At 37.9% G+C, this 14001-nt stretch overlaps 1 protein-coding gene across 1 annotated transcript in view; it reads right to left on the bottom strand.

Moving 5' to 3' along the window:
* Positions 1–1747: 1747 nt before the first annotated feature.
* Positions 1748–14001, bottom strand: part of LOC139736575 (uncharacterized) — a 40719-nt gene continuing 28465 nt past the window's right edge. Inside the window, exons 14-24 of the mRNA XM_071647322.1 lie at positions 13815–13930; positions 11907–12081; positions 10867–11073; positions 10193–10390; positions 9171–9326; positions 8135–8276; positions 7093–7279; positions 5460–5854; positions 3971–4067; positions 2612–2828; positions 1748–1929 (exon numbers count right to left, since the gene is read on the bottom strand). Coding sequence (XP_071503423.1) covers positions 1748–1929; positions 2612–2828; positions 3971–4067; positions 5460–5854; positions 7093–7279; positions 8135–8276; positions 9171–9326; positions 10193–10390; positions 10867–11073; positions 11907–12081; positions 13815–13930 — 2072 coding nt within the window. The remainder of the gene's footprint in view (positions 1930–2611; positions 2829–3970; positions 4068–5459; positions 5855–7092; positions 7280–8134; positions 8277–9170; positions 9327–10192; positions 10391–10866; positions 11074–11906; positions 12082–13814; positions 13931–14001) is intronic.

The raw sequence follows: 14001 nt of genomic DNA, 5'->3' as shown, positions 1-14001 counted from the left end.
TGATTGAAAAAAAGACCGGCATATAACTGGAAGTTCTTAGACAGTAGAATTAGTCGTATTTTAAACTTGAGATTTGATTTGATCTGATTTATTTAGTCACTGTGCATGGCATCATTTACATCTTTTTTAGCAATATAATCAAACATAGTATAAACGAATATATTTGAATGTTTATAGTAAAGTACACACATGTGTACACCACCTCCCACCCACAAAAGACACACACACATACATTCAAAAATATCGGCAGCATTCTAAATAGTACAGGTCACGAGTCATTTCTTGAAAAGAAGTGTAAATTTATCAGAGCATATTTAACAGCACTGGTTTGATTGAGGAAAATATTCATTTCTTTGTTGGAACCTGAATTCATATTTACGACTCATTTTAGTGTATGTTACTTTTATTTCCAAGCGAACGTAATTATTTTACATCATGGGACAAGATCTGTAATCTGATTGCATCAGAAAGGTAGCTTGTAAGTTTTAGGAGAGCGCAAGTCTGTAAGTGTGTTGTATAGGCCTTTACATGTATATTGTGACCTGCAAACATCAACAGTTTTCCTGACATTGTTGCAGCAGCTCTGAATAGATAGCGGTATTACAGAGCTGTCTCTTCATTAGCTTATCATATCCAATACACGTATGATTATATATTCAGTGATGGAGTAGTGTTTGTGAAGAAAAAGAAGCAAACTTTGCTTCTTTTTCTTAATTTAGAGCCATGTTTGTTCAGCCCACTGTGATCCCTTAAAATGCATTTTTGACATGTTCCGTGTATTATTCATTGCTTCTTTACATACAGTTTTACCGCAAACACAGCAAATTGACGAATTGAATAAAAACTGGAGTGCAGCGTTCGACTCTGCTGTCTCCAATTTTATTCCTGTCGTGCGGTTAGCTACCTGGACAGAACATATCATTCTCTAGAGCGACCCGAGGCCAGCATAATGATTTGGCTGAGGAAATAAAGTTTATTTCTATTCAGGATGGATAGCAACAACTCTACCATGTCTACCATTTCGAGCAGTAGTTTAAAAAATGTTCGAGATATCACATTTGTTTGATGCATATATATGTATATATATATATATATATATATATATATATATATATATATATATATATAAACACTAAACAAAAAGTAAGTTCCCCCTAAAACAAACCTCTGTAATTTATGAATCTGGAACTTCTGAGGAAATCTGAATACAGGATTATGTAGCTTTACTTCTCGGCTACCTTTCATGTGAAATTCAGTGGATATCACTTAGTCACGCTTGAGTTAGCATGACTTAAAGTCAAAATGGTCACTTTTTGAAGTTCACTCAAAATTCACTCCAATTTCACTCGAAATTCACTCTTTTTTGTATTCACTCTTTTTAGAGTGAAAATTTTCACTCGATTTTTTTAGAGAGTATAAAAGTGTGTAGAGCATGAAAATTTAAAGGTTTGTGAGGAAGGATTTAATGAGTTTTCCGTTTATGATCCTGCTGCATCTGACTCCTCGATACTTAGAAATGAATGAGGGTTAGAATGAGTAATCGGTTTTAGGCTTTGACAAATTGAGGTATGATATCGTGCATGCCTAATTGGAAACCAAACTGATCATTTGCAATCTGTATACACGCTGGTAAGGAATACGCGGATATGATATATTTCTTTTTTTTTCCCATAAAGATAAGCCCTCTAGCGGTAACCTCCAAGAAAGCTGCTTGGTGACCTCCAGGAAAGCTGCTTGGTGACATATTTTACCCTTCCATGAGAGGGACGGCGGCTTCATCGTCCTTCATTAACTTCCTCTGAGCTGTGATCGCTGACGTCACCTTCTTAACTCCAAAGATAACTCCGCCAATCAGGACGGTGAGGACGATAACCATGGTAACGGCGGCCAGCATCCATGGATTGAAATTTAATGCTGGTGTATTGACGTCTGGATGTTTAAAGGAATATAAAATTGATAATAAAATACGCATTAATTCAAAATACCTAGTTCGCTGTTTTCGTTCTGATAACGATTTAATGTTTTCTCATGAGAATAAAAGTAACGTAGGCATTAAAAAACACTGAGTTTAGTAAGGAAAGGGAAATACAAGAAATAATTTTGTGAAAATTTGACTAATGTGAGTTGCAAATTAATTCACCCTCGCCTATGAATTAAAGTCAACCTCCTACTTGTCATACAATAAATTGGTAAAGTCGAAGAAATACTAGTATTCTTCCTAACGTGGATGTGAATATCATAAAAGTTTTTTTGTTAGTAGAAATTCATGTCAGCGGAATAGGTGTCTCTGATCCATTAGGGTTCGACTTAGGCCAGGTTATCTGTTTAAATCTGTCACTAGATTGTCGGGATAGATTTTAATCACCACAGCTTTTGATGCTATCATTCTATGTGAAAGGGTCAGAGGAGGTAAACCATGTCCTGTGTGCCTTTATGATATCGATGGAGAAACGAAGACAAGTATCAATAAGTAATTTGAAATCAATAAAAAAAGTGCAACTATAAGAGGAAAGAAAATATTACTTAAGAACGTGAATGGATATCATTGATACGAGAAAGGAGATTAAAAAAAAACAGTTGATGTATCATACTATAAGTTGGTATGAAGTACCTTGCAGATCGAGTACGTCATCAATGGCAGCGCTGCGCCTGAATCTGATTGGCCCCCGCGTCATTCGCTTGCGCGCTAATGTGGAGGCTGCGCTGACGTCACGCCGAACGATGCGCCTTTGGCTTCCGGACGGTCCGGCCTGACACGTTATGTTGCTGCATTCCGTCGGTCGCCCCGATGTCGCCTCGCACACCAACAGGTCGCAGTGAATGTACACCTGAGGAATGCAGAAGAAAAAGAAAAAGAAAAATCCTTACACAAAGACTACATGACATCCTCTTTAATGTTAGGCCGAACATATCGCATATGTGCACACAAACACACAAACTTGATGGCGTCTGGCTCATTATTACTCTCTAAAAAAATCGAGTGAAAATATTCGCTCTTAAAGGAGTGAATTCAAAAAAGAGTGCATTTAGAGTGAAATTGGAGTGAATTTTGGGTGCAAATGTTCATTTTCACTCGTTTTAGAGTGACCTCAGGGATCACTCGAAGATTTTGGAGTGATCCCTGAGGTCACTCCAAAATGAGTGAAAATGAACATTTTCACCCAAAATTCACTCCAATTTCACTCTAAATGCACTCTTTTTTTTATTCACTCCTTTAAGAGTGAATATTCTCACTCGATTTTTTTTTTTAGAGAGTAGATGACACTTTAATAACACTGGATAGAAGCAGCCAGACATGATATGGCCCATATCAAATCATTCATTTCATTTGATTTAATCTGATTTGATTCGAGGATTTGGCAATGAATAGGTTGTTAGGGTCTTTCTCATGTCTCTGTAGTCTATTGGGAAAAAGGAACAAAAAAAAAAACACGCTTATCTGAACTGAAAGAAAATCAAATTAACTCTAAGACTATTGAAGAATATTTGATTTGCACCAGGCCTGTGACTCGAACCCATTATCGCTTGAATAGGTGTCCCTATATGTCCTCCCAAATCTACGTCTGTACTCTTCATAATCTATGAGTATCTGTAAATTCACAACTGATATCCTAGCTAATCAGTAAGCAATAATCATTTTTTTTTTGTACTATTGATATGTTTTCGTCATAGTTTACAATTTGGCATTACTTTTCATTCAACAAAGCAAGACAAGATTGTGAAAATAATACATGTATTACAATACAGTGCACTCCCGTTATCACGAACACGGCTATAACGAAATTCCAGATAAAACGAGGTAAACATTCAGACCGCAATAGTATCCGGTCTATGTATTCTTATTGCTTATTTGTTCGGTTATAATGGAATTTCGATACATGTATAACGACAGAAAAGGACTTCGTTGTTACGGGAGTCCACATGACTGTAATGGTTTATTCACTGCACGGATCACAATCATGACACGCACCCTGCTTCCGAGTCCCACGAAACGGAACGTTGTCATAGTGACACCGACAAAGTCCAAGTTGTCCGGGTTGATGAGGGTAGATTGCTCCGTAGCGCAACTATAAGAATGTTAGGAAAGGATAGTCGTAGTGAAAAGAGATAATGATATAAACAACATGGACTTCTTGTTGGGGCACTATTGATAATTATTGTCCCGAAGGATTCAACCCTATGCTATCACATGGTGGTCCGAGGAGCTTGCTCCTCCCTAAAATTCAACCAATCACAACCGGGGATTCATCAATGTAATGAGGCAACGAGACAAATTGTAAAACACATAGTGTATAAGGTGGAGAAAGAGAACCCGAAAATGTGGGAAAGTAGGATAGACAAAAACCAAGAGAGGGAATATCAGTAACAGAGAGGTGGAAAAGATGAGAGGATATTAACAGCCGGAAAGGATAAGAGTTAACGGGAAATATCATTCAACAGAAAGCAATAGGGTGTAAATGAGAAGGTTACAAAAGAAAGTGAGAGTGTGAGTGGGAAAAAAAGGGAGAAAAGCGGATTAAAAATAACATAATTATGTGAAGAAGAATAAGAACATCACGTATTGCCCCGTAGAATCTAAAATCACACTCATTTAGATTCTCCATATAGACCACATTAGACCAGTCAAGGTAACTTATTGATAGTCCTCTAAGTGTTAACAATCGTGTTTTGCACCATGGGCATTTCTACCAACTTCAATTTTCTTACTGTTAGTATACAAATGATGCACAGGATAGAGTGCGTTAGTGTTGCACTACATTGTAAATACCCGAGAGTGAGCTGCATCTCCACTAACGCCACGAAATAATCCTGTGCATCATTTGTTTTATAAAATGGGTCGAAAACTAAAAGCATTTTTCACGTACCTTTGCGGGTCAAGATGTCCGAAGATGTTCGTCCCAAACATTTACGCATGTCGCACTCGGAAATCCAGCACATAATATAAGTATTGTACGTATAAGAGTATACGTACGCCACACATGTTATGCACAAGAAAGGCCGGCCGGCCGGCAGCCCGAACTAGAAGTTGTTTACAGGATTGACAGCGCGTATGCATGCAATTCAAAGGAGCCGCCGCGCGCACAGACGATCGGCAATAGGATTTAACACGCAGTGCAATGGGACTAAAATAACCAAAGCACACGTGACTCATTTCAGTGCTTCCTATTGGCTACATTCTTGAACCCATTTTATAAACATAATTATTTAATGGCCATGTGGTCCCTATCAAATTAGCATATTAACGATATTGCCACCTTTGTTGTGTGCCCGTGAGAAAAACGGAAATGCGCGCGAGGCGGTTGTTAGACTTTAAAGAATAGGGTCTCGCCAGCGGTCGCGACGTTCTCCCGGGCACACGACGTTGATTATTACATATGCCTTGGAGGCTACAGGCTCAAGTGGAACAAAGGTTTGAGTATCTCAAACAGACCTTTTAGGGTTGACAAAGACAGACTCACCCGTTGTCGATGATGACATACTGGTCATCGTTGTACGAGTCCGAAGGCGTGGCCACACATCGAGTGATCGCCAGATCCAGCGTGCCTCCTTGCGATGGTACGGACGCCCCGAAATACAGCTCCTCGTTCAGTTCCATGTCCACCGGATATTCCTCCTCGCTGTACTTATCAGCGAACTCACCGTCGCGGTAGATGTCGAGTGCGAAGGCGTACTTGCCCGTTGCCTCCTGGCTAGAGTTCACCTTATAGTTCTGCAGCTCGTACGAGCGCATGCCTACGCGCGCCGAACGGTTGTACGCGCAAGTGAAGGGGACGAAAACGTCGGACACGCGCGTAACGACGCCATATTCGCGCTCTACAACAGTGTTGCTGTATAGCTCTTGACCGGTAACTTCCTGTAAAATGACAGAAAACCAACAGAATTGCAATAAATATTCACACAGATGCAAAACCATACAGAAGCAAAGCCTCCCAATGAGGCCATCAGCCAAGTCAAGCCACGCTTACGCTTGAAGGTCTCTCGCTTCCTTATTGAGTCATAATTAATATTATGTACTGTCTTTTCTGTATGGTACACCTATGCAACTATAATGGTTTACGAAAATTTTTGTTATGCATGTAGTATAAAGTGCGCCTTTGTATTGCTCCTTTATTGTCATTTGGTTATGTTTGTTTAAAATTGTCACACCCGTGTAATTTATTTTTATTTGATTCGATTTGATTTGAGAAGTAAAAAAAAAAAGCGAACAAACGAAAACTCTCACAATTCCGGTGAAAATAATATGACGTTACATAACACTACACGTCTATCAAAGTCACCTCGGTGGGGGGAAAAAAACTGTCACTCGAAGCAATTGTGTTGACGTAGGTTCTTAGTCAACAGCTCATCTTAGGAAAAAGAATAAGAGATTCATTGTAATAAACTTAGCAGTTATACATGGAAACCAGTATTATCTTTTTTTTTTCTCTTCCCGGAGACTTTTTTCCACTTGATTTTGCCACACAAGCCATTATACACGGTGGGTCTGATGCTGATCAGTTTAAGAAATTTGTCCTTACCACAAGTGTAAAGTCCGCCATTCTTATATCTCTTTACGTCTCCACGCTTGGAATTCACACTTTAATGTTTAACAATTTGACGGCATCAGTTGTTCCAGTATTAAAAGAAAATGACCCTTTAGTAGTACCATTCTTCCGGGTCCACCTCTATACATTAACATATCAATGCATATTATGTATTACATTTTCGGGAGTCTACAGGTGGACGTGAAACAGGACTGTCGTTGATTCACCGTAAATAGGGTATAATGCCAGTCTTTCAGACTAACGACTGTATGCTTTCATTCTAAGACTCTAAAATGTCAATTAGAGAGTGTTGTTGGTTGTTGTTGTTGTTGTTGTTGTTGTTGTTGTTGTTGTTGTTGTTGTTGTAGTTTTTGTTTTAGCTTGTATGAGCAATTCATGTGCATCAATGCTTTAAAAATGCGTAATAGAATTCACATCAAAATTTGCTTGAGTTTTCACGATCTCTTCCGAAAGTATGACGAACGAACGAACTAACTAACGAACTAACGAACTAACGAACAAACGAACGAACAAACAAACGAACGAATTAACAAACAAACGAACGAACCTTGATCTCGTTGTTGCATCCAGTAAGGTTGGTAGTAATAACAATGGCCTGATCTTCCTGTGACAGAACACCTTGGCAGCGAGGGTCGTTGAGGAGTTCGAGGTCCGAACCGGCCATGGCCCCTCCTAGGCGGCTCAGAGGAATGCTCACCGACATGGTGGCCGCCGAACAAACGAGCATAATCGGGCTTTCCTCTCCTATAAAGTGAAAAAAAAAAGTGTTTCATAATCCATAATGTGAAATGCATAAAGATCGTCACACTATTTCGCTGCTTCCGTAAACTCTATCTGTAGTTTTTCTTCATTATCATCTTCTTCTCCTGCCTTTGATTTTCTTGATGTGTCTTTCTTTATTTTTTTTTTTTGTGTGGAATCAATCTTTATATCCTCCCCCAGTCTCGCTCGTTATTAATTAATTATTCACTGAAGAATTCTACATAGTCATTTAAATAAAGGGACGTCATCTTTGCAGCCTTCGTTTCACTGAAATTAAAAACAAAATATAATTAGCATAAAGAACAAAAATAAAAACCATTATTCTCTGATTTTCAGGATTTTACTGAGGAGAATACAAATATCAATTTGATATTATTGAATTGACTTTTTAAGTTGTTCTCCTTTATTTCTTGACAATTTATGACTAATTTAGGCTGGTTACAAGTGGGAAATACGGAGACCGGCTACACTTGCAAAAATATCAAGGATAGAGGAAAAAGAGAGAGAGAAACAGACAGAAAGAAACAAATTATGTTACTTCTAGCCTATAGTTACTCCAAAAAGAAAAGAGAGAGATCCATAGAAGAAAAACATATTTGTTAAGTGTTTGTCTTAATTTGTCTTATGATATTCAAGAAAGAGAGAGAAAGGGAGGAGTAATGGGAGGAAAGACGGAGGTCTTTCAGGCTTGAATAATCGCATAAAAGATGGCGAGAAAGAGAAAGGAATACGACAATTTTTCCTATTTTCACCCAATTACATCAAATAGAGAGATAGAGGGAGGGGGGGGGGGGGGAAGGGGGAAGAAAGGTGTCAATTATTTTGACATACCGAATGTTACCAAGACAGGATCGATAGGCGACAGCTCGTAGTCCTGCGAGAGAATTGCGTTCACTGTCACGGAATAGGTACTACCACTGACTACATCGTCGATGGTGGCGCTGTTCGTGTCTCCCCCATACACAACCACTGTATAGTAATGAGACATAATCCAGATTGAAAAAGTGAGTAACACACTCAAAAGTGCGATGAACTTACGATGTTATAGAAATGAATAGAACAAGTTACACTGCTGGTCCATGTTTATTTGAGTTTCAATATTCTCCTTTTATTGATATTCTATCCAAACAGTATTTTGATTTCCTTAGCGTACCATTTCACTGTGATCGTATTCTGTGGTTTTGACCTTTGAAGTAGGCCCTATACGTTAAGAGTACAGCGTGATGTATACGCCACGTAAATATACACTCGTGATTGTTATCTTTGTTAAATGATACCAAGCTTATAGCTTTAGAATTATCAAATCTCTAAAATCTACAGCTTTAGATTTACTTTTCAAAACAATTTTAAACCCACTGCAATCTTCAAAGCATCTTCGTAACTTGGAAAAAGAGAGAAAGTTTGTCATGCTCAGTTGCATCGTGGAATTAGCACTGATTGGTGTTGTGGTAGCAAATCACTTTATGCGTAAGGTCATTGTTCTGAATCTTTTTCTTATCTTGTCTCAAACGACTTTCATTTAAACAATAATTGTATCACATTCAGTGAATTGCCAATGTGGAAGCATTTTAATGTCAATTATAACAGACAATATCAATTCACACCTTTGTTGCTTAATTGATGAATATTCAGTCATACGATTCATTCATTTATTTATTCATTCATTAACTCATGTAATTCAATTATTCACTCGATGATTGATTGATTGATTACCTGATGGATGTATTGATTAATCCATTAAGTTATTTTTTTATCAATTCATTTATTCGTTCTTTCGTTCTTTCGTTCATTCATTCATTCATTCATTCATTCATTCATTCATTCCCTTTTCCATTCAAACGTTCGTGGCGCCCTACCACTTACCGAAGCTGGTGTCTGCTCCATCCTGAGCCAATCCATACGTGACCCTGTACCCGACTACGTCACAGCTGACGCTTGACACAACCCACGTGACCTCAAGACCGGTTGATGTGCTGGTGGCGGCCAGTCCACTTGGATTTGCTTCCGTCAGGTCAAAACCTGCAGGTTAGTGTGTGTGGACATCCAGACAGAAAACGGTCAAAAATCAATAATTGTCTTACTTGTTGTATTATTATGCACCCATTAATTACAATTGTCAAGATCACGGTGCTGGAGCTTTATATACATTGTATATGCCTGGTAATGGCCAGCTGTTTTCATCATTTTCTCCAAACTTTTTTTTTCACTGTTTTTGTCCCCACCTTAAGATCTAGCTCTCTCTGCCCATTCTTCCTTTGCGTTATAGTGTCATAAAATGTGAAACTGCTAATTCTTCTTTGCCTGTTTAGTGAAAAAAAAATAGTCGTAAAGCTCTTCAGGAAATCTGTTTCCCTTTCCCTCAATCCGAGGAATTTTGCTGGCAGTTTTATGAGGTATTGATATGTCGGGCAACGCTCTCGCATCAATCTTGCTTACGAGAACGACTACTGCTGTTGAAGTATCTTTGAAATTCGAATGATATACTAACGTTAACGCAATTATATTTTCTATTATATTACATTATAAGTCGAAAATCTTGACATTCATAAATGTATAAGTTGTTGTAATCAAAACCTAATCTTGTGTAACATGTACTAAATAACGTTATAGATATACCCTGTGCTAGGACAGGCTATTACATCATATTTTTTTCATATCATTCAAATGTTATTATATCATTTTGTGCTAAAGTGAAACAATGCTAACGTTTATGCTACAATTGAAGTTATAAGACATAAATGTAACATAGATGGACAATAATTAGGCCTACCACATCGTGCATAATATTAACAATTAAAAAAATCTGATCGTTTCGAAGTAGCCTAAGAATTTACGATCATGTTTCATCACAAAACAAATGGTAAAGCCGATTATTCTGATATTACTTTTAGGAGAGATTTCACAGATGTAACTGAGCGCCAAATCGCAGACGAGCGAGGCGACTTCACCGTTTGGCTCCAGCGCGCCGCAATCCTCTCGTCCGTTGCCCGGGTAACCGGGTCCCCAGAGCTCCTCCTGCCACTCTGTAGCAGAACTGCAGTCCACCCAGCGCCAATCGCCCTCTACGGACTGATCCGAATAACCTGGTCAAACAGTGGAGCGAGAAAGGAATTTACGGAACAAAGTAAGTGTGATTTCTTACAACGCAAGAAAAAGAGAGGTTTTAATTACTAAGATGTAAGTCATTTCGTTTGTAAAAGCTATGTAGACATTGTTATTGGTTGTAACCGAAACTGCCAGAATGTAAATTTTATGCCATTATATTTTATTTTGTGCATGACAATAGATTTTGATTTGAATCTGAATCTGAATCTGAACTTTGCAAGATGATAGATAGACACTGTACTTTACATCTCAAGTCTATCCATGGGCAAGTATTCTGTGCAGCAAGTAGTCCAGTGCACGTGTGCTATTTGTTTTATAAACTAACATTTTTGTAGATCTGTAACTTTGAAATAAGGACCTACAAAAGATGGACATGGTCGATATCATTTTCGTCTTCTTTATCAAACCCCTCTTCATGCTTAAATTCGTGCTATCATTGCGTTCCTGTACCTACCTATCCACCAGGTCATGTTCGAGTTAAGCTCTGTCGTTCTCTGCCGAAGGTAGTCGATTTCCACCTGGTCGTTGATGATGACGAGGTCGGAATCGGCTTCGTTGTCGCAAGTCCGCCTCCCTGTCGACCACCAAGAGCCGTAGTCCAGAAGCCGGAATCGATAGCAGTGACCGGTGGGTCCTTCTTCGTAATTCGCTGGACAGGTTGCTGGAGATTGATAAGTAAAGTTATGCATTATTATAGATGAATCGAACTTTATCGATAGATCGAAATTATATCTTTAATCGATATGCTGGTTTATCATTGACCGCGGCTGGTATAAAAACTCTAGCAACCGAGTTATACAAAACGAAATACTGCATTTCACTCACAACTACATGTCTTGGATATTAGAGCGTTGTCAGCTTTTAATCTTACACTTTAAACGAAACTGATATAAGATAAACAAAATGAAACACGAAAAGAGTGAGCAATCCGTTTGATCTTCATATTGACATGATTGATGAATTACTTTAAAGTTACAAGACAGTAAAGACAACTTTTTGGTCTTTAGAATAAGGGTGAAAGTGAGATTTTTTTGTCTTGCTTCAAATTATGATTACTACTAACGTTCTTTCATTTCTTTAAGAGGTAAAGACTTGTCATTTTCAGACATGATTTAGAACTGTAAAAAAAAATTACATTCATTGATAGAAACAAAATAACAGACTTTGGAATGATAATGGAAAAACTAACAAACTGGGACATAGGCAGTAAGGTACCATTTAGAAGATTGTTTGTGTTAAGTACAAGCGGTTGTTTATTTTCTTCAACGAATTTTACCCCTTTGCCAAATAATTTGTCAGCTGGCATGCTTAATTTGCCTCAGAGGTTCTATCTTAATGATATCAAACAAGGAAAACATTAGTTCTGTGCCTTCCATTATTTTGATTCAGAATAATAATACGTGCAATACGCTATAATTGTGCGAAACATGTCTACATTGACGAATTTGATTATTCTTCGTTTTTCAGTATTCATTTCGGGTTAACAGTTCATACTTGTAGCTAGGACAGAGAGAGCCGTGGAGTAACCATAGCAACCGAAGGAGATGGTGCAGGGAATGATCTCAAATAGATACGTGGTGAACGGATCCAGGTTTGGCACCACCACGGAATCGGTAAGGGCGCCCTCTATGTACATCTCGACGTAAGAACCGGAAATGTTGTATCGCATCTGCGTCGTTTTGTGTGATGAGAAACGAGATCATTAGAAGAAGAGAAGAGAATTTAATTGAATCGAAAGGGTATTTTCTTGATTAAAGGGATGGTACAGTATCGGGGGAGATGAGAAGTGGGTTTTTAACTTTTTGCGAGATGCCAAGAAAACACTTATGAAATAGTACAAAGCATACCATTTTAAGAGGATTCCAAAGTTTATTTGATGAAAATCGGGTTTGGGAAGGACTGAAACATCCAAAAACAAAGTAAAACAAAGCGATCGTAATAAAATGTGGGTCCCACACTTAATTAGAATCACTCCGTTTTGGATATCTCAGCCATTTCAAAACCAATTTTCATCAAATAATAAACGTTGAATTTTTTATGAAATTACATGCTCTTTCATATTTCATAAGTGGTTTCTCATTATCTCACCAATTTAAAAAAATTAAAAACCTGAAATTAGGTCTCAAACAAAACTATACGATCTCTTTGATATCAACTGTAGCCCACAGGCTGAACCGCAGACATTTTACAGAAAATTGATAAGCATGATTACTATAGAATATGTACACGATTTATAGAGGATATCAAACGTATTCATCGCACAATATTAACATTCACAGCGAAACAAACACATACTATACATTGACAATTTCTAACATCACTATATTCTCATTATCATAAATAATCATAATTATTTTAGAAAATACTGTATAAGTTCAACTTCTTTTTCATCTTCCTCTTTTTTCTTTTTCTCTTCTTTTTCTTGTTAATTTTCTTTTCTAATGGAAGGCACAGAACTAATGGTGTAAAGAGGAGCAAAAAGAAAGAAAAGGGGGAGGGAAGATGAACCGAAAAGCGGCCGAGAGGCTCACAGACCAACTGACAGGCAAATACTGACAAATATCCAAATTAGAACGAATAAAGAACAGAAGTGAAATATGAGAGACGGGCAAAAAAAAGAAATGTTTATTTGCATAGTATTATGGATCAGTACAAGTAGAGGAAACCACAGCACTATCACTATCACTTTCACGAAGTAATATCATCTGAACGCAGATAACTAAAGGAACAAAAAATGACAGCCCATACTTTGACGAGCGATGGAGACATTCAGTGCATTAATACAGCAAAACACGGTTATAACGAAATTTCCGGTTACAGAAAATTGAAATTATAGTACATTAGCCGCTTTTTTATGGTTATTACCGTTTTGTTGTTTTTTCGGTTTGAACGAAATTTCGACTTAACGAAAGAAAGCTGCCGGCCCATGGGACTTCGTTATAACAAGAGGCGACTGAGCAAAATTTGAGGGGGTGTTTTGTTTATTGCCTGTTCACATATCTCTATATCGGTGACAAGGGCACTGCGTAACCATAGTAACTATTGGAGTGCACTTATTTGTTTTTATTATTTTGTAAGAATGATAATGTCTTTGCCCTCCAGATGGGTTTCTTTTTTTTTGTAGAAACATTGCAGCTACGTTGTTTCGTATTTATTTTACAGTAATTTTGGAAACGCACTTTGTTGTATAAAGGATATACAAGTGAACAGCTGACGTAGAAATAGGTTTCTGTTTTTTTTTTTTTCCTGGGAATTATTTTGATTTTGAGGAGTGGAGGTCGCTACTCTCTCTCCCTCCCTCTCTCTCTCTCTCTCTCTCTCTCTTTTTCTCCCTCTCTCTCTCTCTCTCTCTCTCTCTCTCTCTTTATCTATCTATCTATCTATGCTTAAAGAGAAACTTACATTGTAACCAGCTACGTCACAGAGGTACGGGGAAAGGTCGAAAGACAGAACAACCTCGCGGGAATCAACCAACGTGACTCGGAAGTTAGACGGGTAGCAGTCAGAGTCGACGTAGTCTTTGAGGATGACGACACAAAGAGAGATAAGTAGACCCATTATGACGTCAATAGAAAAAAAAGAAAATATT

This window comes from Diadema antillarum, unplaced genomic scaffold, assembly GCF_040938485.1.
Source record: "Diadema antillarum isolate AM-2024a unplaced genomic scaffold, OU_Dant_1.0 seq00000656_RagTag, whole genome shotgun sequence".
Classification (NCBI taxonomy): domain Eukaryota; kingdom Metazoa; phylum Echinodermata; class Echinoidea; order Diadematoida; family Diadematidae; genus Diadema; species Diadema antillarum.
This window is presented reverse-complemented; position numbering and strand designations above follow the sequence as displayed.